Source organism: Lepeophtheirus salmonis, chromosome 11 (genome assembly GCF_016086655.4).
Source record: "Lepeophtheirus salmonis chromosome 11, UVic_Lsal_1.4, whole genome shotgun sequence".
Taxonomy (NCBI): domain Eukaryota; kingdom Metazoa; phylum Arthropoda; class Copepoda; order Siphonostomatoida; family Caligidae; genus Lepeophtheirus; species Lepeophtheirus salmonis.
In genome coordinates, this window is record NC_052141.2 from 18,235,137 (window position 1) to 18,259,136 (window position 24,000).

General features: G+C 32.3%; 2 protein-coding genes across 3 annotated transcripts in view; one reads left to right on the plus strand and one right to left on the minus strand.

Annotated features, from left to right (window-relative positions):
* Nucleotides 1-22,530, minus strand: part of Hydr1 (phospholipase Hydr1) — a 181,409-nt gene extending 158,879 nt beyond the window's left edge. Inside the window, exon 1 of one of the 2 annotated variants that reach the window (XM_071891733.1) lies at nucleotides 22,394-22,530. The gene's annotated coding sequence lies outside the window, so the exon portion shown is untranslated. The remainder of the gene's footprint in view (nucleotides 1-22,393) is intronic. The other variant, XM_071891734.1, reaches the window with a different exon arrangement.
* Nucleotides 2,887-3,587, plus strand: LOC121126458 (uncharacterized). The gene is made up of 2 exons (XM_040721787.2): nucleotides 2,887-3,181; nucleotides 3,255-3,587. The coding sequence occupies exons 1-2, from the start codon at nucleotides 2,927-2,929 to the stop codon at nucleotides 3,534-3,536; spliced, it is 537 nt and encodes a 178-aa protein (XP_040577721.1). The 5' UTR covers nucleotides 2,887-2,926; the 3' UTR covers nucleotides 3,537-3,587.
* Nucleotides 22,531-24,000: the final 1,470 nt, after the last annotated feature.

Consider the following 24,000-nt stretch of genomic DNA (forward strand, 5'->3'; position numbering starts at 1 on the left):
AAAATATTTTTGGCAGCCACTATGAAATGTTGGTTAATACTAACCAAATCAAAGGCCACAGGAACATGACAGGTTAGCAGAGAAGGAGATGCTAACTGAGCTTTATAAGTTAGCGGAGAAGGAGAGACCAGTGGAGCTTGAGATGCTAGTGAAGGTAGAGATGAAAGTGGGTCAGAAAAGGTCAGCTGAGGCATACAAGCATCCCCGTCCTCATGTGCATATATCTTTGGAAGAGTTGGATACCTCCGTGGCAATATCTATCTTTAGTCTGAACAACACACGAAGGATTGAAAATATCGAGAGAAATTTATTTGGCATAGATTTACATGTTCATAATCAATGAACGACAACATCCTCTTGTGTGATATGCACTGAGGTACTGGTACATGGGAGCCTCAAGCCGGCAAAAATGCTCTGACACTTGAAAACCAAGCATGCTGATAAACCATTCGATTTTTTTAGCAAAGAGTAGCGAGCGTTAAGAGCCCAAAAGGAAGTCCTTACATACTAAACTTGAATCCCAGCCAAAGCCTATCATATGAGGTGGTATATTTAATTGAACAGGTTTAAAAGCCACACACAATTGGGAAAATTACATTAAACCAACGGCTAGGAAAATGCACCAAGTGTCAAAACAGTGCAAAAGTTCATCATAGTGCACCTTCAGTCTCTCTTGGAACACTTCAGCAAGTATTTTCCGGAGGAAACTGCTCCAGAGAAATATGACTGCATAAGATCACAATTGCCTTAATTTAACACCTAGACGCTTGCAGAGTATTGGATTTCCGTCGAAAGGGAATAAGGTTTTTTTCGATGCAATTTGTAAGCACACAGATCCTGTATTTGTCATACTAGACTTACTTGTGCACTTGTTTTTAATTGTATGTTCACTCAGGACGGTTTTTTTATAGGGTTAAATATATTTATTTATTTTAAACAGAACATTTACAAAACAATGGAAACATTATTATCATGTTCTCATTTTAAAAAAAATATAAAAAGAAGAAACGACAACTGCATGTTTAATTAATATTAGGTCAAGTACAAAAGGATAAAAAACAAAAATTAGCAAATCTATAGATCAAATAAATAAATCTTATCATGAAGGGAGAATCTTGAGCTAGTTCTGACAAATAATTATTAATAAAGATTCTAAAACATTATTTATTAGTACTATCTCCCATGAATGGAGAGGGAATCGAGAATTATTATTGATTTAGAGACGTAATATTGGAGCAACAAAGTTCTTGTGCTTCAATGCGTATATTATACATTGTATTTTTGAGATGAGCCACTCAATCTTCCACCTATCCTTATATCGTGAGGATGTTTCAAAGAACCAATCTGAAGGACTCAATCTCACATGAAAATATCTCCAGACTTCTTCCTCCCCCATCCTAAGGATTGGGGTAATTTTTAAACATTAATAGAATAAATGAAAAGAGGTCTCCAATTCTTTTTGGCAAGAATAAAAAATTGACTTTTAAAAAAAAAACAACATGACGTCCCCAAGTCTGTACCTCAGCCATTTTTGACGTTTGTCAGTGAATGGTGTTTTGAAAATGAGGTTTTGATCTGCATGTTCCATGCTAATACCAGCCGTTGAAACCTTGGCCTTGTGATAGATAAATGTTTCTTCACTACTCACAAGATCCTAGTCTTCTCGATGTTGATGGAGAGACCTGAATTTTTTTGGAAATCCTGAATGACTTTAATGGCTTGGGAGTACCAGGTTTTCTTGTTAGAAATAAGGTAAGATCGTCCGCATATAATAAGCACTTCAGTGACCTTACATTTATTTCTAGACCTTCAAGACTAGAGTTGTAGTTAATAATCTTGTTCAATCCACTCATCACTCAGCCTTATTGTTTAAAGTTTTCCATTATTCTGGTTGAATTTTAAGGGATTTTAAGGGAAGGCAGCCTTTACTATCGAAAAAACAATTTTGCCCCTTCTTCCCCCTAATCAAATTTGTATAGAGCCACAAAGCATATTTGATAACACAGATTATAAAGTTATCCATATAGTTATACTATATAATAATGAATTAAATATTCATGAACAATATCAAACTTATAGAATAATTAAATAAAAAAGAATCAACCCAAGAAATTTCCTTTTATTCGACATTTTCATATAAAAACATCCATAAAGAACACTTTTTTACACCTATTTACTTGCTAAGAGGAGTAAAATGCAAAATAAAAATATCTTGCGTCATTTTGGCACATATGATATATGTGATAGCCTACCTTTAATGCTTTTCTTTGGCCCTTATCAATTAATTATAAAAAAATGGGCACACGTCACAATCCAACCAAATATCAATGATAACTTGTTTTGACTCAATGGATAAAACAAATATCGCTCATTAATACAAATAAGTAGCAGCTGGAACGTCATGACATATTAGCTGCTCCTCTCTAAAATATTCTTCAAATTGACATGGTGGCCAAGTTGATTTTCAGTATCGTTATGAAATATGAACACCATTTTATCACCAAATGTCATAATACAAAGCAAACACCATTCTATTATTTCACAACTTGATAAGAGATAAAAAAGTAAATCTTATACATTTTATGTTTTTGATGAGAAACGTTCTTTAGCTATTTGTTTCCTTGCCTCTTTTTCTGTTTCTTTGGGAAAGAGTTATCTGGATGAGTTTGGAGTAGCTCGTATCCTCATTAAATTTAAGCACACCAATGTGAAAGAAGTTTAACACTCAGAATGTGTTCCTCTATTTACTAAGGACTGAAATCAATTTATTACTCCAGAACTTGATAAAAGATGAAGAAAGTAAATATTTAAATTACAACTTCAACAATCTACACTTGTAATTGTTGTTGAGAGATAAGACATATAAAAAGATACATCTCCACATTCGATTCATTCAATTCAATTTGATTGATCCAGGAAGAGAAACATGAAGATCATTGCCATCTTTGCACTTTTGTTCATTGCCGTGTCTGGAGAGGATCTGGAGTGGGAGTCCTGCAATCCCGATAACTTGGGAGAAGGAGACATTGCCCTCTCTCCTTATCCCCTTCCAGTAGTTAGTGGAACCAGTCTGGATTTGAAAGCCCTCTTTGATCTTCACAAGGACCTCGATGGAGATGTGGATGTTGAACTCAAGTTGGTCAAGAAAGGAATTGTCTCCATTCCCATCCCCTGCATTGAAGTGAGATAACGGAATACAATTCATTGAATAGTTATAAATAAAATCTTCTCTTTTTGCTAACATATATATCTAGAGCCCTTCAGGCCTGCATTTGGGCTCTTGTTCCTACAAACTGGAGGAGATTGTCACAAAATATGCGTATTTCTTGTGTCCAGACTATTTTCCAGAGGGCCAAAGCTGTTCTTTCCCTTTGAAGGCAGGACAATATGGTGGTGAGATCTCTGGTATTGTTCTACCTGACATCCCACCTTCCATTTCCAACCTCGCCAAGGGAACCATTCATGGAACTCTCTCTGTGACCAGAAACGGGGAAGAAGTTTTCTGTATCAATGGAGATTTGAAAATGACAAATTAATCCTTGTTTCTGTATCCATATTTGAAGTCAATAAAATACTTCATTAATCTATATTGCGTCATTATCCTAGGTAAATGTTCCTATGACAATTAGTTTAGTGTAATTTTTACACTAAACTTAAGCTTCCTACTAATAAAGTGTTAACCTGACTCAACTTTTATAGTCAGTATGTAGGGAGGGGATCATGCAACATACAAGTTTTATCAATGATCATGAGGATCTTTATTTTGCAGATCTTCTTTTTTATGTTTCCCAATGCAATCAGGTTCCGACTCCAATACATAAATATAGAAAATGTGAGCTGTATATTTAAATATATTAAGATCCAGGCATATTCCTTCAATCGCAAACTGTTTCGACGGCTTCATATTGATAATTAAATTTAATACTGTATTAAAATAAGTGTGTATATTTGATTTTTAAGCATTATTTAAATTACTATAATGATCTCTTGCTTCCATCAATCTAAAAGTATGTTACATCGAGGAAGCTAGGCTATTTCATTATGTGACCTTGAGATATAATCATAGTATTCCGTGAATTGATTTAAACTTCCGTTCTTTTGGCAAAAAAAAGAAACCCTTGCCAATTCTCGTGAAAAAGTCTTTAAAAAGTAACATTCCCTCAACTTAAGAACCATCTATTGAGTAAAAAATAATATATAGATGTAATGAAACCCCGTCATCCTGATTCATACATGTGTGCGCGTCTAAAACTGCACATTCTGAAATTTAAAAAAATAGTTAAATAATTCTGTAATTTTTTAGGTGGTCGACGAATTAATTTATTTAACATGAAACATGAGAGTCTTATACACATGTCTATTCAATATGACCTCCCATGTTCTCCACTACCAACTCCAGCCTGGACCAGAACTTGCTGTATGACTTGGCCATGAAGCTCTGGTCGAGGTTGGCTCAGATATTTTTGAAGGCAGACTCCAGCTAGTACTTAGACTTGTATTGGACTCTCGACAGCATCCCCTTTAAACGCCCAAACACTGCGAAGTCAAATGGCGAACAATCAGGCGACTGAGGCGGCCAAGAATTCCGATCGAAGAAGGCTGGAGTCTCGATCTGAAGGAACTCTTGGGTAAAGTTGCTAGTGTGGCAGCTGGCACCATCCTGCTGCCACCACCACCTGTCCCCGTAAGTAGCCCTGGCCCAAAGGAACACTTTGTCCTTCAAGTATTGGCAGTACGTCTCGGAGTTAAGCCTCTCGTGGTCCTCCACGAAGATGAGATCACATTTCTGACCGTCGGATGCAACAATAGCCAGGAACTGGAGGTTAACGAAGTGCTGTTCCTTACCCACATTCACTACGTATCATCCCTGGCACCGAGAGGCTCTGCCAGATAAAATCCGGTGTCGTTGGTTACCATCTCGTTTAGGCTGAAGGGCCTCTCATCACTGAACAAAACGACGACATCGGATGGCTTTTTTTCTTGTTGAGAAGAATCTTGTTGAGTTTTTCCTTGTCAAAAGGCTTGAGGGCTTGACGAGGGGTTCTCTTGTAGACTCCCTGGAGAGGCTGCTGACGGTGACCTTGCCTCTCTTATTCTCGACAGCCTTCGAGGCCTTGACTTAGATCTTGCGGTCACCTCAGGAGTCCCTTTGGCTACCACGCTGTAAACGGTGTGAGAGGGGGCACCACCTTACATTGCCGTGGGAAAAATTTGCCTGAAGTCAGGGAACAGGTTGGCCTTCAAAACGTCGATGTAAATGGCTGCCAGAAACCATATCAAAGGGTCTTTGAGGGCATCAATTCTAATAAAAGCTATTTTTGCCAGAACCCTCCTTCTCTCTATAGTTTAGTTGTGGAATAGCCTCTTCTTAATATTGTAGATAGTCTTACAAGGTATTAAAGTCAGTCTGGCTACCTCTGTTGAAGTGGTACCCAAAGAGGAGTTGATTCCCTATGCCTTCAGATTCGCTGCAATGACATTTCTGATCCAACTTAAAAAATTCAAAAAGCTGCCGGTGCTTGAGATTCATGGTTACCCAGACAATTAAATACAGTTTAAATTTCCGCATACAGAACCTCCCAAATCAATATAATACAAGTGTATAAGTTTCAAGTTTCTATTCGGTACAAGGAGCACCGTATCTAATCTGGAATCTCGTAAGCATTTAGTACATCTCATATTTATATAAAAAAAAGAAGAAAAAAGCTGGAAGTACTTTATATTAAAATTAAAAAAATGATTTGGACTTTAGAGGAGGTTTAGCAACGAGCTGTTATTATTCTTAATGAGAGAATGTCTAAGTATGGAGTGTCTAGCTACTTGTCAGTGTGCTATTGATAAAGGGAGGGTAACACCCAGGATTTCTCTTCTATATTATTAAAGTAAAATTGGTATGTTTATCGATCTCTAATAATTTTGGGAATACCGGGTACTACCGCTTGTAGTGAATAAAGCTTGGGATTTCCATATGTTTTATGATTTTTGTTTTCATTACATCTTTAAAAAAAAGGTAAAGAAATAAATCATATAAATATATTAAAAAAAAGTTATATTGATAATTTATTTTCGAAATGTTGGTATTAGTTTATTTTAAATATACATTTTTTGTTTGAAAGTAAAAAACAAAAAAACAACTTTGCATCTTTAAGCCTCATAAACTTTCTCTGCTAATACAAAATTGTTTTGTGGTGTAAAATGTTCCTTGTTTGGGGGAAAGAAAATGCCTTGTTAGTCATTTTTGTGCTTCTAAAATTTTAATTACTTATGGCATTTTCAATTCTACAAAGAAGTCACTTAAAATTTTATAAAAGGAGTTTTTGTGGGTTAGAGATTATAATATGCAAATTTTAGCGGTATCGATTATCTCTACACGTATATTTGTACATGAATACTACGTAAATCCACAAATGGACTTGAAATAAGATCGAAATGTTATTGAGGACTCGAACTGGACTTGATTAATATTTATCAATCTGACTTAAAACATTGTCTTTCAAGTCCATTTATATATTGTATTTTTCCTTCTCTATGAGCGATTGTGTATCGAACCTATGCATATTTTATTTCAGGAGATAATTGTTCCAACGCGCATTATCCACTGAATTATGTCGTTCCAATTTTGTTTTTGATATCGAATAAGGCTCTGTTGACTCAAATAGTGAGTCAATATCACATTTACTAAAAATATCCTGGATCAATGAGAGACGGCTATGATTTTTAGTGGAGACAACTAATTTCCTTCTTTGAAGAAGTTCCGTCTAGATTGTACAGAAATGAAAAAATCTTCTGAATGGGTCCTATTTAAAATTCTTTTTTTATGATTATTGATGACGTAATGTATGTATGAAAATTCTGATTATTAGAACAATAACGTCATGCAATGTCTTGCATAAATCATATATTTACAACATAAAAATCGGTATACGATTTGAGCATGATTAAATTTTTGTCAGAGATCGAAGTCTGGTCCAAAATATTGGTCCAAATCGATCTATAAAAATTACTTATGACAGAACCAAATCAAAATTCAGTCTTGGACTGAATCTCAAAACTAGTGGTTACACTATTTCCATCCATCTACGTGGTTATTTCTAGCCCCAGGTTATCATTATTATTTATTTCAATGAATTACTTCGTACCTAAAAAAGACAATGTGATATAAGCAACCCTATTAAGCGCAGATTGTACTTTTGAACTCTGCAAATACACTATCTATCTATAATTAGATGCAGTTCAGGTATGATTCAGAATATGTATAAATATTATTAATAAAGGAAAGTTTGTCTGTATGAATGTATATATATGATATGAAAACGAGTCTTCGGATGGCTGTATATAGTGCTTCATGATGTATACCATAAACATATTTTAATCTAAGAAATAACAATGTCTATGTATTAATAAAATATTTCAGGCATGTTCATGTAGCATCGAACGTGTATATAGTGCTCCTTGATGTATATAATGTATTTATTTCTTTAAATAAGAAATAACAATGTAGTCGTATTAATGAAAGATTGCAGGACTCTGTGTATAACACGAGCACTGTTTCAATTTGTTTTTATAATTGGTCGCGTATGTAAATTTACCATAATACATGTGCATTTTCAGTATATGTTGATATTTGATAGAAAATAAGTATATATAAAACCCGGTACTTTAAAATGAGTTTTGTTCGTAATAATTTGGGATCGCTCTTAAAACTAAAAAACTAATTCCAAAATATTTAAAAAAATTATCAAATTTTTATTATAATTCTTTCATTCTTGAGTTGAAAACATAATTGGATTGATATAAGCATTGAATAGTTATGTGTGAGCGTCCTCATGAAATACAATCATCAATTAGGGACACGCAATACTTTTATTCTTATATTTTTACTTAATTAAATAATCATTAACTCATAATGCCAAGTTACAAATGATTTATTACAGTTTTACGACTCTAAATTGATAACCATTATAATTATGAATTTTTTAATGATAACTTGAAGTTCATGGTAAACTTTTTAAAATGGATGAAAGTTTTTATAAGGTGAATAAAAAATAAGTTTGAGTCAAAGTTGAGCAACTCAAAGGAGTTTAACTTTCTTCTAAATATGTTGAAAGGTAATACATTATCAAAAAAAAGTATATAATTTTTTTTTTAAATTAAATTATTTACTGGAAAAGTGAGGAACAATGTAGAACCATTTATGTCAATGACAACTTCTGACATTATAACAATTAATAAAGTTCATGGGTAAGGAATACTGGAATAAATAAAGACATGCCAATACTTTAGGAGGCGTCTCCCCTACATCCCCTCCTCCTTGCGGACGCCCCTGTATTTACATACTTTTTATGGAGTAAGCAAGCAAATTAATTGGAATTATTATCATTATTATTTTTTTAGTTCTTAAAATTATGTACTTAATTTGAAATTTTTTTGCAAATTTTTTACCCCACATTTTATACCTTTACTCGATAAACTTCAAGAAGTCCCTTGTAAAGTTGAGTAGTGTATTACTTGAGTAGTGAAATAATCGTAAAAATAACATCAACGTTATAAACAAAATGCTAATGTAAACCATAAAAAAAGACTAAAAATGACGGCATTCATCTTAGATGAATAAGAATAGATTAAGATTCCTTGACAATGGAATAGTTATAGTCCATAAAACTGGGAATGTCCTCTTCGTCGTCTCCTTGGTCATCGCCCAAGTCATTGAGATCCGGCTTCATTTTCATGAAGTTCTTCAACGACTCAGGAGTGACTTTTCCGTCCAATCCCTTCATATTTTCCATACCGCACATTCCCCAAAAACCCGGTATTCCTCAATCCCCGTCATATTCGACATTCGACTGGTCCTTCCATTTCAAAAAGTCGATGCTGTACCAATACTGCCGTTTCTTGTCTTGGATCAGCCGGATCTAAAAGCCTTTGTTCCCGTCCTTCTTCTGGAGCGTGATTTTGGGTTTTCTTATATTGGTCCCGACATACTCAATTTTGAGAATAATCCTTCTTTCTTACATTTTGTTTTGACGGGATACATATAGCTGAAGGCAATACTATTCATTATTTAATAAACTAGATTGGTCAGTAAGTAAAGTGCAAATCTCGGTCGAAAATCACTTTCACTAAAACTTTGTAGGAATTGTAAATTTTTTTTGTGACATTGAGCTCTCAAATATTAATTACTTATAATAAATTAAATCTTTATAGTGATGTACGATTCCAAAAAACCAAATCCTGATGCCATTTCCGGTGCCATTCTATTAAAGATTCCCAATGCTAATTCTAATAATTCCTTAATATTTTAAATAATAGTTGAAAAATACCATTTTGCTATCAAGGGTGTCAACAGGATTTTAATATTAGGGGGAGGGGGCTTATTTTTTGGATTTTTTTATGATAAAAAATCAAAAAAATATTATTATTTTTTTTTTTTTAATTTGAAAAATTTCATATTTATATGTAAAATTTATTCAAAAATCCACAATTATTCACAAAAAATTTAATTTCTTTGAATACAATTTCAAAAAGTAAATTTGTAATGCATTTTTTTTTTTTTTTTAAATTCAAATATTCAATTTTTTGGAGCAAAATGTTATTTCTAGAAAAAACACCCGACTCTCTTATTCCCGATTCTGATTCTGAATCTCCCATAACTACTTCTTACGCTTATTCTATGTAATATTCCGATAAAACTTTACCGAAAGGGGTTTGTAATCTTTTCCGTAATCCTACTTACAAACAAACCAAAAAACAGACATTCTTGGCGGAGGTAATGAGGTTTATACATGTCGTTATTGTTTATTTTTGGTATATATGTAATGTTTATTACCTACTTAAACATCATTAAATGGTTTTTTTTAAATAATTTCAATACATTATTGAACAATACTTAAACAGTTAAATATACTTGAAAAGTTAACTCATTTTTTAAATTTATTTCACAAACTTCAAACATATTCTTTATAGTCTTTACAATCACGATTTCTGAATATCTTTTAAGTCTAAATTATTATGTTCCTTAGAGCATAGCCACTAGGCATGGCAGTTCATTAATTAGTATTTTGAATAGTCACTTTCCTCAGTGATAAATGTAAGATTACAGTAAGAGGTTGTTTGTATTGTTGGTCCTCCGTTACGAGTGTATAATTATGAGTACCTTAGCAATAGATAGATTTTATTCCATTTCATTCGTTGTTTATCTTTTTAAATATCTTATTTTTCAAATATTTTCTTAATACCTGGCACAATTATTTTTTACATATAGCTACTAATTAATTATAACTATAAGTTAAATATTTAAATTTATAGTCTTTAGACTTCAATGTCATTATATAGGCTATAAAATATATCCTTGTTTAAATTGCGTATTGGAGTCAAAGTAAATAGGAGCCTGGCATTTTATGTACAGACTCCCTGGTAAAACAAAGGTAAGGATGTACTATGCTTTGACTTTTAGGGGCATACTTGCGTCATTATTCCAATAGAAAAATACCATTTAATGCTTTTATAATAATATACACACATATTTTTTTAACAAATTCAAAGGAAACATTCATTTTAAACAAAAATGAAGAAAATAGCCATAATATGATAGATGTAGTAAAAAGATAATTTTGTGTAATCAGTTTACCACAGATTATGTTAGAAAGATAAAGTTTCATACTTGATAAACTTTTCAAATAATTTTTGTGTTTCTTCGACTCAGTGATGTTTGAGCGGTCGTCGAAGATGAATCAAAGATGAAAAAAATTGGGTTCGAATTCATTATAAAAAGGTGCCAGATTAATTTTTGATATTTTCTATTCTTAATATATAAAAATTGAATCAAAGGCGCTCATTTTACACCAATAAACGCAAAATGCATTACAAATAATGTTGGATCGCTCTAAAAAGACTGCAGTCAGGTATCCTCTTCTGGAACTAATAAAATTTGTTTGTCCTAGGACCCCTCCTTATCAGTATTTTATTGAAACTACAACAGCTGATATAACGTAGTTACTATTAACTACGTCATTTGAGTCGCAGAAGTTGCATCATTTTGAAAGAGATACCTGTGCAACTAGAACGTATTATTCTACATTCCAGCTATCACATATTATTTTCTTGGTTCTTATATTATTCAATCCTAGATATGAGTGAAATATTAGTCCAACCCGAAAATAAATTGGTTTGGACCGAGATAAACCGATAGCTAGGACCGTATGACTGAAAGACCGATATATCAGTCCTTCAGACCGTCGAATATTAAAAAAGTAGACTGAAAGGGGCGAGGGAAAAAAATTGATAAGGGTTTGAGTCCTAGGACTAATCCAACACTTATTACAAATAATTTCAAGTGCAGGGAGATGCATCTTAAATCTTAAGCTATGTGTTAGAAGATATAGTTATGCCATGATAAATATATATAAAGGCAAAAATTCTCAGGGTGAAACTATAACTGTTTAAGGCGAAAATTAGGTATAAGAGGCAATTTATATTACTTATTAGTTAACACGTTGTTATCCCAATTGTATTTCGTAACTTTTCCCTCAAAAAGATAAAGAAAATAGCCACAAACTCAGTAGGTTTATGTAATCCAAAGGTAAATATTATTTTAAGTAAAGCACCGCCTGTATCGGTTTCAATTCTAATTTAGCATGTAAAATACGGGTTTGAATGCGTGAGTACACCGGTATCACTATGTTACAGTTATAATCAGGTTTGTGAACGGCACATAACATTAGCAGCGTCCCATGGAACGTGCATTCAAAGATCAGAGTGGAATTCTTTTTTTATGCTGAACGCTAAAATGAAATTTTAGCGTTCCGTTCCATTTGTACTTGCAAAAAATTCTAGATATCAAAATTTATATCTTTTTAATTTTTTTTTAAAATAAGACTTAAATGGCTGATAAAGCAAACCGAAAACACTTGGGATACCTATTTTGTGGCACTGACAAATTAAGGGGAGCTGATGGGGTACTTTTTGAGGCTCTTATTGAACAAGAAAGTTTATAGTACTCTACCTTAACTCGAACATATGAACTTGACCATTTTAATAATTATGAATCATTGGGCTGAGGCTCATCTTTCGGCCGTGAATGTAAACAAATTCATTAGGAAGAGCAAGTGGGGTATATATTATTCAAAAGAACAATAATTACACAGTTATTTCTCGAAATGGTCTCCCTCAACTGCCAACATATGTCTGAAGGCTGCGCACAAATTGACGACGTGTACTTCCGATATAGCCCACCAGTGTCTCTCGGTGGAAGGCTTTAGTTCGTTGACGCAGGGAAGGCGACGGGAAAAGCCTTACTTTCGACATAACTCCAGGTCCTATATTCGAAGAGATTCCAGTCGGGCGAGGAGGGAGGACACAAATTGTGTTTCCAGAAATTTGAAAAATTCTCCTAGAGGAATTGCTGCGTGGTCCTGGTCTTGTATCTCTGGGCGGAGTCCTTTTGGAAGTCATAGTTTCCCTCTGGGTAGTTGGAATTCATCTAAAGAAGGCAATCTTATTGAGAACGTCGTCCTAGTACTCCTTAGCCCCGATTTTCAGGCCTTTTGGGAACCAATATAGGGGTATCATCTTCCTGTATTATGCCACGACTCCCAGCATCATCCCTGATTCTGTGATTCATCTGGCTGACATGCAGAACCTCTTCGACTACGTAGGCGAGGAAGCGGTCGTTTCAGGAGTTTCTCGACTAGTCCACATGCCATTTTTTCTTGTCTGATTGCTGTGCTATGCCTTTTGGTCTCCATCTCAACAATCAATAACCCGATTTTAATCAGTTGGTGCTCGTTTGAACATTTATATTCACCGAATTATGCTGTTAAAAAATCTTGAAACTTAGTTCTCAAATGATGCCTCCCTGACACTTTCAAAGTGAAAGTCGGAATTTGCTGTCGTATAGTTGACATGTTACTACTACCTTATGATTGGAACGAAGGACGGAACGAAAATAATGGTTGAACACTAAATCAAAAAAAAATTGAATGGAATGGCCACAATAGCTGAACGCTTACAAGCCTGATTATAATTGTTTAAAGTATAGAAAAGTCAATTCAAATTCAACCAATCCACATTCAGAACACTAATAAGAGAAAGAAAAGTTGTAAAATTTTCCATTTACCTTTGTGGTAAAACAAAATCTTACTTCGTGTTTTTATTACAATTAGCATTTTCTAGAGAGCTGAAATGTTGCATGTTTGCCTCATCTCTCTGTCCAGGGATCAGGACTATGAGCCCACAACATAAATGACAAACTCAAAATGTACTCTACAAAATGAGACCTTCAATCTGCTTTAATGATCCTCCAGATTTTCTTAAGTCCTAATTGTCACAATATTTCAAACAAGCCGAAAAAAGGTTAAAATAATTGCAATTCAATTATTCGCTGTCGCTATCTCCAATTTCGAGATAGATATAGGAAGTATAACGAGCGGCCAAACTTATACACTGTACCCAAAAATGCCATCTCAATTGACCAATAAATTCACATCTCCAAATTTTAGCTTCAAAATCAAGTTTTTTCTTACTCTACGATTACACGACTTGGGGATTAATTGAACATAATGTCCCATGAAATTCTCTTCTTATAATAAGTTCTAACTTAATGACCTAATATGTATAAAATAACTTAATATACTATATGAGTATACGACTCATAATTTGGCAATAATTTATGGTCGTTTTTTTTATATTTTACTCACTACATTTACGGACTTGTATATTTGTTCACATTTTATTAACAAGATTTCTATAAATTCCATAATGTTTACCGTCAAATTTCGAATAACGAATAACTTGCAGTTGTGTTTACTGTATAGTTTTTTTCCTTGCTAACGTGCAGCTGTTCTCAATGTCAAACATAAAGGTTACTCGCACTATTTAAAAAAAGTCAACCCATTTCCTTTAGACCAGAAAATCGATACAAAAACAATTTAGCTTAGAATGGTACGTCATTTAGGCTTAAAAATCAAGTTTTATCTTAATTTTTTATTACAAGCATCTTCATTAGACTCCTTTGTTGCACGCAGTACAAGGTAATACTGTATTCAACCTGTACTCTTATAAATAGGTAGATTGAAGTTATATTGATCTTTAGTATGGATCTAATTCTGCACTTAAAAAATAATCCCACACAATCATTTATAGTAGATAAAATAGGTTCCACGGCCAAAAGTTGTAATATTTGAAATACATTTAGAGGTGGCTGTCCTTGGCTCTTAAACTTTAGACTCAAATTTTAAATTTATCTGCATGTACTGACGATATTTAAATTTTAACTCAAATTTAAATGTCAATCAATGTAAATTTATTTATTAATGAAAAGAGTTCACCAAATAGTGTTTTTATTTGTTTTTGAAGATAAAGTACTTTGTAATATAATAAACAATAAGTAATCTAATTGATGCTAACAAGGATTGCACAATATTGAATCTACAAAAATACTAAATAAGTAAAGTTAACTTTATGTAATTTGGAAAAAATGGTGATATTCAAGCTTTTTAGGGTTAACTTTTTAATATAGGGCAAAACATTAAAAGGGGAATGCCACGAAAGAAACTGTAATAACAATGCGTCAGCTGAATGAAAGTAGCGAGCAACCGAAAAGAAGAAGAAACTAATTACAAAAAAAAATAGATATTTGTTAATACTTATAAAAAAACACTTTATAATCAGCTTTTTAACACACTATAAAAGAAGTCTACCAATTCATCTCAACTATCCACATTGCTCGTCTAGTTAAAGATAGAACGGATCTATATTTTCTCTGATTTGGGTCGGTTTTGATCTAAGGATGTAAATATTAAGATAGATATCGTGTACCTGTACTTTTGGATCAGATATGAAACCAAAATTATACAAATTATTTTTCTCGAATTTTATGAGTATTTTAACTGAATTTCAGACCATAATAACCGGATTACGGTTACAATTTTACGGATTCTGAAACAGAGACAATTAATCCAATGTATCCATATATTTATAAAATATAGTTTGGGTGTGCGTGTCCTTTATGGCGCCACACCGTTGGACCTGGTCAGGCGAAAACGGGAATACCGATTTTTTTTTATTTTGGGGGAAGGGGTCATGTAAAAGGGGGGGAGAGGGGCGTATTCTATATCCAAAGCATAAAAACTGTTTTTTGGAGCTCTAGGAGAATAGATCGGGGGTTGAGTTATGAATCAATAAGTGATTGGCGTCTCAATTAAACAAAAATATCAATTATGACGTTTTCTCAATTTATACAAAATCAAAAAGTTATAGGCAAAAGAAAAAAGAGATCGGTGAAAATAGGAGTTCCTTTTATTTCAGGTGTTAAAAAAAAAAAAAAAAAAAAAAAAATGGAATATTGGACATGGAATTTTTTTTTATAAATTTGTATGGAAATTTGTTTGCATATAAATATGAAATATAAACATCAGTCATTTTCTGAATAATTTTTCTCATTTTTTCATCAAACATCAATTTTCAATTTTTTTTAAAAAGAAAGAATGTCACAAAAAAATGTATATTGGAGATAAAATTTGCAATATTTGCAAAAATGAAAGAGTTATCGAGGGTTATTTTTTCGTCAACATTATTCTATATTTTTTGTTTTTGCAAAAAAGTTTCTTGCAATTTTCTTCACAATTATTAATTTGACAAAAAAAAAAAGAGACTTTTTATCTCACAATTTTTTCATGCATATATGTTGGTATGTTATCTGAAGTTTATAACACAATATTTTTGTTTTAAATTCATAACACATATATTATAATGCTCGTCCGCGCCAAAGAGGTGGGTCTAAACATTAAGAAGGAAGGAATAATATTGACCATTGTCAATGTGATTTGCCACTCCCTCCTTGTCCCGAGCAACACCGGATTATCCTTTGTTAGTTAGTACATAACTATAAGTTATTATTCGAATTATTGTAATAATAACATTAGATATGTTGTTACCCATGCCGTATCTCTCACCCCCTCCTCCGAAAATAAACAGGAAAAAAAACCCAAATCAATTGGTAGTTAAGTAATTCCTCCAACTACGAAATTATTATTCAATAATTTCAGTTCATAATTGTTCACAGCTTAATAAGAACCAATCAATATCAAAAACACTGATGAAGAAGAAAAAGAATCCAACTGACAGCCAAAAACATTGTAAATTTTTGTGTTAGTGAGCCTGATTGAATAATCACAGTCCCCACGTTTCTTCGCTTACAAAGATTTATTCATTTTATTTTGGGGTGTACCGATGTATGGATTATGGTAAGAGAAGGGGAGAAAATTGGTTCAATACTGGCGATTCCACCGATATCTATCCATACAGTTTTTGTATACAAAATCATTCCAAAAAAAAATTAAACTTTTATTATGCAATAATATCTAAGGAGGAGAGTATGAGTAATGTCAAGAAACCTCCTACAAGCAAACTTCTTGATCGGGTGAATAAGTAAAAATAAAATAATTAGCACCTCTTAGTGAAAACAGTTATCGTGATAAACTTGAAGACATCAAATTAATAACTTATAAGACAATAAGGATGGTTTAGATGGATCTTTTTTCCATAACATCCAGATATATGGATCTGAGTCCAATAACAGTTCTGTTTGATGTCCTATTTGTTTATGACTTTGGATATTTATCATGTTCAGGGATCACATCTCTTTAGAAAAGATTCTTCCCCCTTACTCGACGGATATCATCTCATTTAATAAAAGTATAAGTGATTGTAAAGAGGTCATTTAACGTCCAAATCTGTTACTTCATCTTGCATTGGTTCAAATACACGTCCGTCCCTCTATATCTTGTATGGAGTCGTTGTATACTATACTTCTATAATAAGTGAAGAAGTGTTGTATCAAGAGGAGTAATACTGGAATGAAATGTACAGAGAGGAACAAAGATACTTATCCTCCTTCAACTACATCTCTTCCATTGAAACTCCTTTCAATGTCTATCTATTGAATCTTCTAATATTCTAATTAAACTCTATCATTTATTCAAGTCCTTAAGTGTAAAGTCCTTAATTGATGACACTGAGTCCATTTATTAGGCTGAATTATTTATGTAATTCTAAACACTTCATCCTCACTTCCGATTCCATTATTACTTGTGTGTCTATTCTGTCATTGGATAAAAAGTAAAAGACGATCCTGGACCATGAATTTAATGTGATCCTCTTTTCTAGACATCTTTATCAGCAAAGCTGCTAAACATATTCAGTTCTCGTATTACCTAACTTTAGTAAACATAAATAGTTTCTACGAGATAAATATGTTAATAAATTATCGGTGATATTCTTACTTCAGTAGAGTTAAATAGGAAAATATGAATTTTGTTTAATATATTTTAAAAGTTAATGAGTCGGAAGTCATTTTCTGAATTACTAAATCACTTGTCATTATATTTAAATATCATTCGATTGTGATGATTTAGGATCTCTTCATCAGAATTCAATAAATGAATTAAGGATTACACAAAATGCTTATTATTTAATTATTTATTGACACTAAATAATAGATTAAGTTCCTTGACAATTCTAAAGCATATGACATTAACAATTCAAATTATTTTCTTATTTATCAATTGTAAATAATGGTGTAATGCGAATATGTATTTATTTATGTGCTTCATTGTTTTGAGTTTATACTTTAAATTTGTTTTAATTGTTTAGCCTTACAATATGTTATTTGATAATTCATAAATTTACGATGATTTACCCTTAAAATAATTATACACTTCTAAATATCTAGTTATGTAGTAAAAACCTAAGATTTTTGTTGACTACTCTCATTAGTCAAAGGTTAATTCATAATTGCCTTTGTTTCGTTCCAGAATGCCATAATAGTTACTAGGCATCTAAATAAATAAAAAATAGAATAGTGCTTACTTTTCTTAGCGTCTATGTTTTGTTATTCAATATTATATATGATAGGGTTATTATCCATCCAAACAATCAGGTTTGATCTGAATCACTTATTTAACTTATTGACAAACTTACAATAGTTCCCGGCATTGCCCAGAGTAATTAAGCGTCGCTTAAAAGTCAAATTATGTTTTAAAAATATAGAAGGTAACTTCTCCAAGAAATAATCAGTGTTAATCTCCGTTTTTCATGAGCACACTCCGACGTAACTACTCATTACAATAATACATATATCAATTCATGTGTGTTCTGTCTTCAAAAATGAAAGAAGAAGAATTATAATTTGAGAGAAAAAAAAAATGAAAATGTTGGGATCACTGATGAATAATTACGTCCTAAGAGCGTTCACTAACAAAAACAAACAATATTAAATTTAACATAACTGTAATATTATATTGAACTCTATATTTAAGATAAATTACAAATTAAATCTTATTGTTAGTTTATGTTTTTCAAATAAGCATTTCATATTTAGTGCATAATATCCAGTTATTCTTAATATATTATTGATTTCTTCGCTATACCGATGGTTATATTTATTTGAAAATGAATGTTCTGACCTTTTTTTTATTTTATTAAAGTAACTTTTAAACTATTTTTTTTAAAATGAATTTTAGTAGGTAATCGTCGGAGGATAAAAATTTACACTAATAGATCTTTTTCCGCTGCGCATCCGAATTTATGGATCTGAGTCCACTCATAGTTCTATTGAATTCATATCTGTTTGTGACATTGGGATATCCATGAGGTTCAGAATTCTCATACAATCAGTTTTATAAATTTGATGTCATCAAAATAGCCAGTAGAGTTGTAAAAAAAAGCAAAGAAATCTCTTATTGACACTATTTATATAAGATTTCTAAAACAATAAGGATGGTTTAGATAGATCGTTTTCTCGGAGCATCCGAATATATGGATCTGAATTCACTCATAGTTCCAATGAATTCATATCTGTTTAAGACATTGGGATATCCATGATGTTCAAGGATCTCATCTCTTTAGAAAAGGTTCTTGTTTCTTACTTTATCGATGTCATTTAATTTAGTTGAAGTATCATTCATTTTGCAGACGTCCTTTAAGATTGAAATTGGGTACTTCATAATCCATTGGTGCAAATACTTATCCGTCTTTCTAGATCTTGTATGAACTCATTTTATACTTCTATAAGAACTGCGGATATATTTAATTAGGATGAATAATATTGAAATGAAATATACAATGAGGAACAAATAGACTTGTTATCATTCATCTACAGCTCTTGAATTAAAATAACTTCAAAAAAATTCTCTATTTCGTCTCCTAATATTTTTGTAAGACTTTTTCATTGATTTGAGTGTCATTGATGTACAATGTAAATAAACAACTCTTCTGTCATTGGAAAAAAAGTAGAAGACAATCCTAGACCATAAATTTAATGTGGTCCTCTTTTCTAAACATCTTTATCAGCAAAGCTGCAAAACATATTAAACTCGTCTATCAATTACATATATGCTTAAATAGTTCGAGGAAACACTAAAGTGATAAATATGTTACTAAATTAATTATCAGTGATCGCATAACTTTAATTGACTTATATTGGAAAATATAAATTTTATTTAAAATATTTCAAAAGTTAGTCAGTCGGAAGTCATTTCTGAATTACTAAATCACGTATTTGAATATCATTCTCGAGAGGATTAGAAATCTCCATATGAATATTTAATAAATAAATTACTTATCATACTAAACGCTTACGATGTGACAAAACTGCATACAAAAACGATTGTTTCTGTATTCATTGAGACTAACACTTAAAAATATTTTCATACTCATCATTCAATAGAAGTTTCTCAGGAATAATCGATTCTATAATTCCCGGGAATCAACACTACTTAAATGAACCCAAATTTCGGGAGAAATATAATAATTACTAATATATAAAATACATTACTGTTAACATTGATTATTTTCTATTAAATGTCTCACGGAACAACATATGCAAATCAATGGGCTATGAAATGTTCATGTATAAAAAGGATATTCTAGGTAGGATGGGTTAGACTACAATGTTCCACTTCTTATTTCTGTTACTAAATATTTTATTCTAATCTGGATTTTATTTAAAAAAAGTTAATTAATATAGTGGGATTGTTCTCAGATTGTGTATGACTAGAGTTTTTAAATTCTTAGAAATATAGATATTTACTTAGATATTATATATATATTATTTTTTTAGTTTATGAATTATTTTAATAATGAAGAACTTATCATAAGTTGCATCCACATAATAATGAAGAAATAAGAGCACAATAATAACAAGATCGACTAAATGATACGACGAATACGGGAGGGGGAAAATAAAAGCCGGTATATTCTGCTGGAGATCTAAGAAGCAAGTGACTGTATGGTTGAACATTCAGAACATTGAGAAATCCATCCACTAATTCAAGAGAAATCGCTAAAATATCGTCTCACTACACATCAACAGTCTTCATCAACATCTCAAAAAAATATGGAACAGAGTTTATGCTCTTTCTGCAAGCATCGCACAGAGTCCTCCTTCCATCTTCTTTATTAATGTAATAAGTGTGATACCTGTTACAGTAATCATGAAAGGGAAAACTAGGAATTCACTTGGAATAGAGCTAAAAAAAGAAGAATGGTTGGTGGCTATGCCATCGACGACTCGGCCTTATCTAAAAGCAGACTCCGTTATCTCCTTAAATATAGGTATAGTTACGGGACAAGTTTTAGGTAATAGCTAGTGCTCATTTAATACAGAAAGTGACCATGAGGAATGAGGATTGTTACTGTAGAGTTATAAGTGTAAGTCTTAATCCAGAATATACACCCCCTTTTCCAAGCTGTAAAAACGCCTTCTTGGAATGACTATATGAATAGTGTATATCAGAAGCCTGCAGATATCAGGGTTTACCTAGAAATAATTGTTATATTAGCAAATAACACAAAGGAAAAGTAAAATCCTGGAAATCCCTCTTCAATAACAACCAGAAGAGAAGCTATAATAATGAACAGTGGAATTATGGTCTACAATGCAACCCTCAGAACAGGATGCAGGAGAACATGAGAGCTTTGATATACGTGACAAACTGAATAGTAAGACTAATAGCTGAGAAAAACTGTGATGGGCAAATTTAGGGGTAACAAATCTTACGCAGAAATAGCAAAAAACAAAAGCACATTTGAAACAACTTCATTCAATTCAACAAATCTTAATATGCGGGGTATGAATATTAACCAAAATCATAATAAGTACAGAAATTCTAAGAAAGATCGGCACACAGACACGTTTGAACATTTAGGTAAGAACTCTAAACTAATTCGTTCCAGGACCCCCAAATGAATTAGGATTAGATCACGCAGGTGATCGTAATAAAAGTAATGGGAAACAAGGCATGAAGACAGTTCTTGTGTTAACGAAGAGGACGAATGAAATGAAGTTAAAATATAAAAGGACGCAAGAGGACCTCAAAAATGTATTTCCTCATACTGCTAATGATGGAACGTACTCACCACCTAATGAGGCATTCAATGAGTAGGCATCCGACACTTGTCCTTTAGAATCCAAACACCATCAGTAGCAGAAGACGTTCAACTAAAACTAAAAAGGCTAAATCAAGCGTGCCTAACTGATAAACAAATTTTTGTAATTCTGAATGAAATATTATTACGACGGTACCTGAATGCTCAGACGAAGGGGAATGTAATAAATGCAAACCTAAACGAGTCTCAAGTCATACTGAGACGTTGAGTAAGGAAGATAACAGGCCTCTTCCACGATGCCCCAAATAGTTTCCTTGAAAGTAGAGTAAAGAGGGATGGATGGACTAGGCCTAATGAATTTATTGAAAATATCTTGATTTTCGTTCAATGCAAGAATTGATCAGTTAAGCAGTTTGGATAATAATTATATAATGGGACTTAAACCCAGGACTATTTAATAAACGTAAGAGTCAAATATTTGATAAAAATGTTCTAAATAAAGATGATTATGAGAAGGAGGAACATCAAAATCTTAGGAAATGATTCCTGAGTCAAATTATGAATTTCGACGCTGGCAACCTTCTAACCCAGTCTAAAGTTAGTAGGTTAGTGGGCAACAAGTGTACTGATCTGATAGACGCATATCAGTACACAAGTAATTTAAACTAATTACGGATGAATAGAGATTCCAAACTTGTAAAGCATGGAATGGTCTATAATTGGTCAGGTACACTAATATAAAAATCCTTCTCAGTGCTAAAGAACCACAAAAGTATTAAGAAAAGGGAGTTGAGCTGAAATTCATATAAGATATGATGAGGGGAAAGATGTGTAGTTTATAAATAGAGTGTATTATGTAATTGTAAACTCACTATTGGATTGATATGTTATTAAGAATTAAAACAAATGGGAGGGATCCCGCCTTATAAAGAGATTATAGGAGAATAAACATTGAGTGGGTTTACATCCTTAGAAATAAGTGTCAATAATATTAAAGTCAAAGTCTTACCTTCCGAATCCACGGATGCTCGTGATGGCAAAGAACCTGAACACAGCACTATTATTCACGCTATAAACATTACTACTACTCATGAGTCCTCGTCATATTACTTTAGCTATGAAGCTACTATGCACCATGCAGTGCTATTGGTTGAGGATATTGAAGAGGAGAAAAGGAGGATATCGTAATATCACATCACAGCGGTGCGAACAGTAATATATTTTCTTCCCTGTCAAAATGGCGGCGATCGTTCCTAGTGTGGGATTAAGGAGGTGCAGTGAAAGAAAGAAGGAGGCAGATTGTCCCACATCTCGCCTCCAGGCTAGTCACCAATATAATATCCTTCAATATGGCTGCACATTGTTCTTTCTTCTTCTTCATCCACAATAGCTGGGAGAGGGAGACGGGAGTAAGAGAGAAGGGGTTGTAATAGGACAAAAATGGTGTTGTGCATATGTATAATATATAAAAGTGTCTTGGAATTGGCTTAATTAAGTAAACACTTTTAAACCTATTATTAAGATTTAAAGTTGTAAAAATTGGTGCTAACAATTAAATACCCCACCCAAAAATTATACATAATATACTATGTTGATTTTATTTGAATCATTTCATAATTGTCAAATATTAATTTGTATTTATTATAGTATTTTTTTCATGAATAAAAATTAAATTTCTAGCAAACAGCAAACATTTTCTTATTATTGGGGTGATACAACAACCCCTCCAACACACTTTCTTCAGACGCTCCTTGTTTCTAGATCCTATTTCATACAACTTTAAAATAATTTTAGCCTATTTGTGAGAATCAACTCCGTCCTAATTCCATTAATCATTTAAATTGGTCGACTTTGATTTAGATTATCCTACTTCAAATTCGTTTTATTTATCTTTTTTAAATTATTTTATTAAAAGTTTGCTGTATATGTATTGTAAATATCTACCTTTGTAAAAAATAAAATATTTGTATTTAGAAGTAGTTTTTTTGAGTATATAATGTACATATTCAAACTTATAATATAAATAAAAAACAACTCTCATTTAAAAAGAAAAAAAAAAGTTTTGTTTTATCAAAAACATTTTTTTTAATGTGATTTATTAAAAAAAAAAAAAAGAAGAAAGAGAGAAACTTGCACAAATCTACTAGTGTTGAGACTCGGTCCAAGACCGAATTTTTTTTTGGGTTCGGTCTTAATATATTTTTTCTACATGGATTTGGTCGGATATTTCGGTCTATATAGTGGACTGTAATTGAATCCTTTCCTACTGTGTACCGAATTTTTTTTTGGCTCTCAATATATACAGAGTGGGGACTAAAACTTGCAGTGACGTTTAATCAAGCTTAAATCCCCAATATTTTTAATTACAAAGTTTCATTATGCAAGAGTTTTTTTTTTTTTTAAATCCTATGCTACCCCTAATTATAAAAATGTCGGAGCGCCGACAAAACACATGTCAGTGCCAAGAGGGTACTTTTTTATATGCAGAGAAGGGACGCTACATCGTCGTTATTCTTAATAAAGAGGCTCCATTATGGAACAAAACGACAGCTGAAACAAAAATACACATGCTTTGTTTTTATCCCATGTCTCTAAATTTAAGAAGGTCGGTCCATC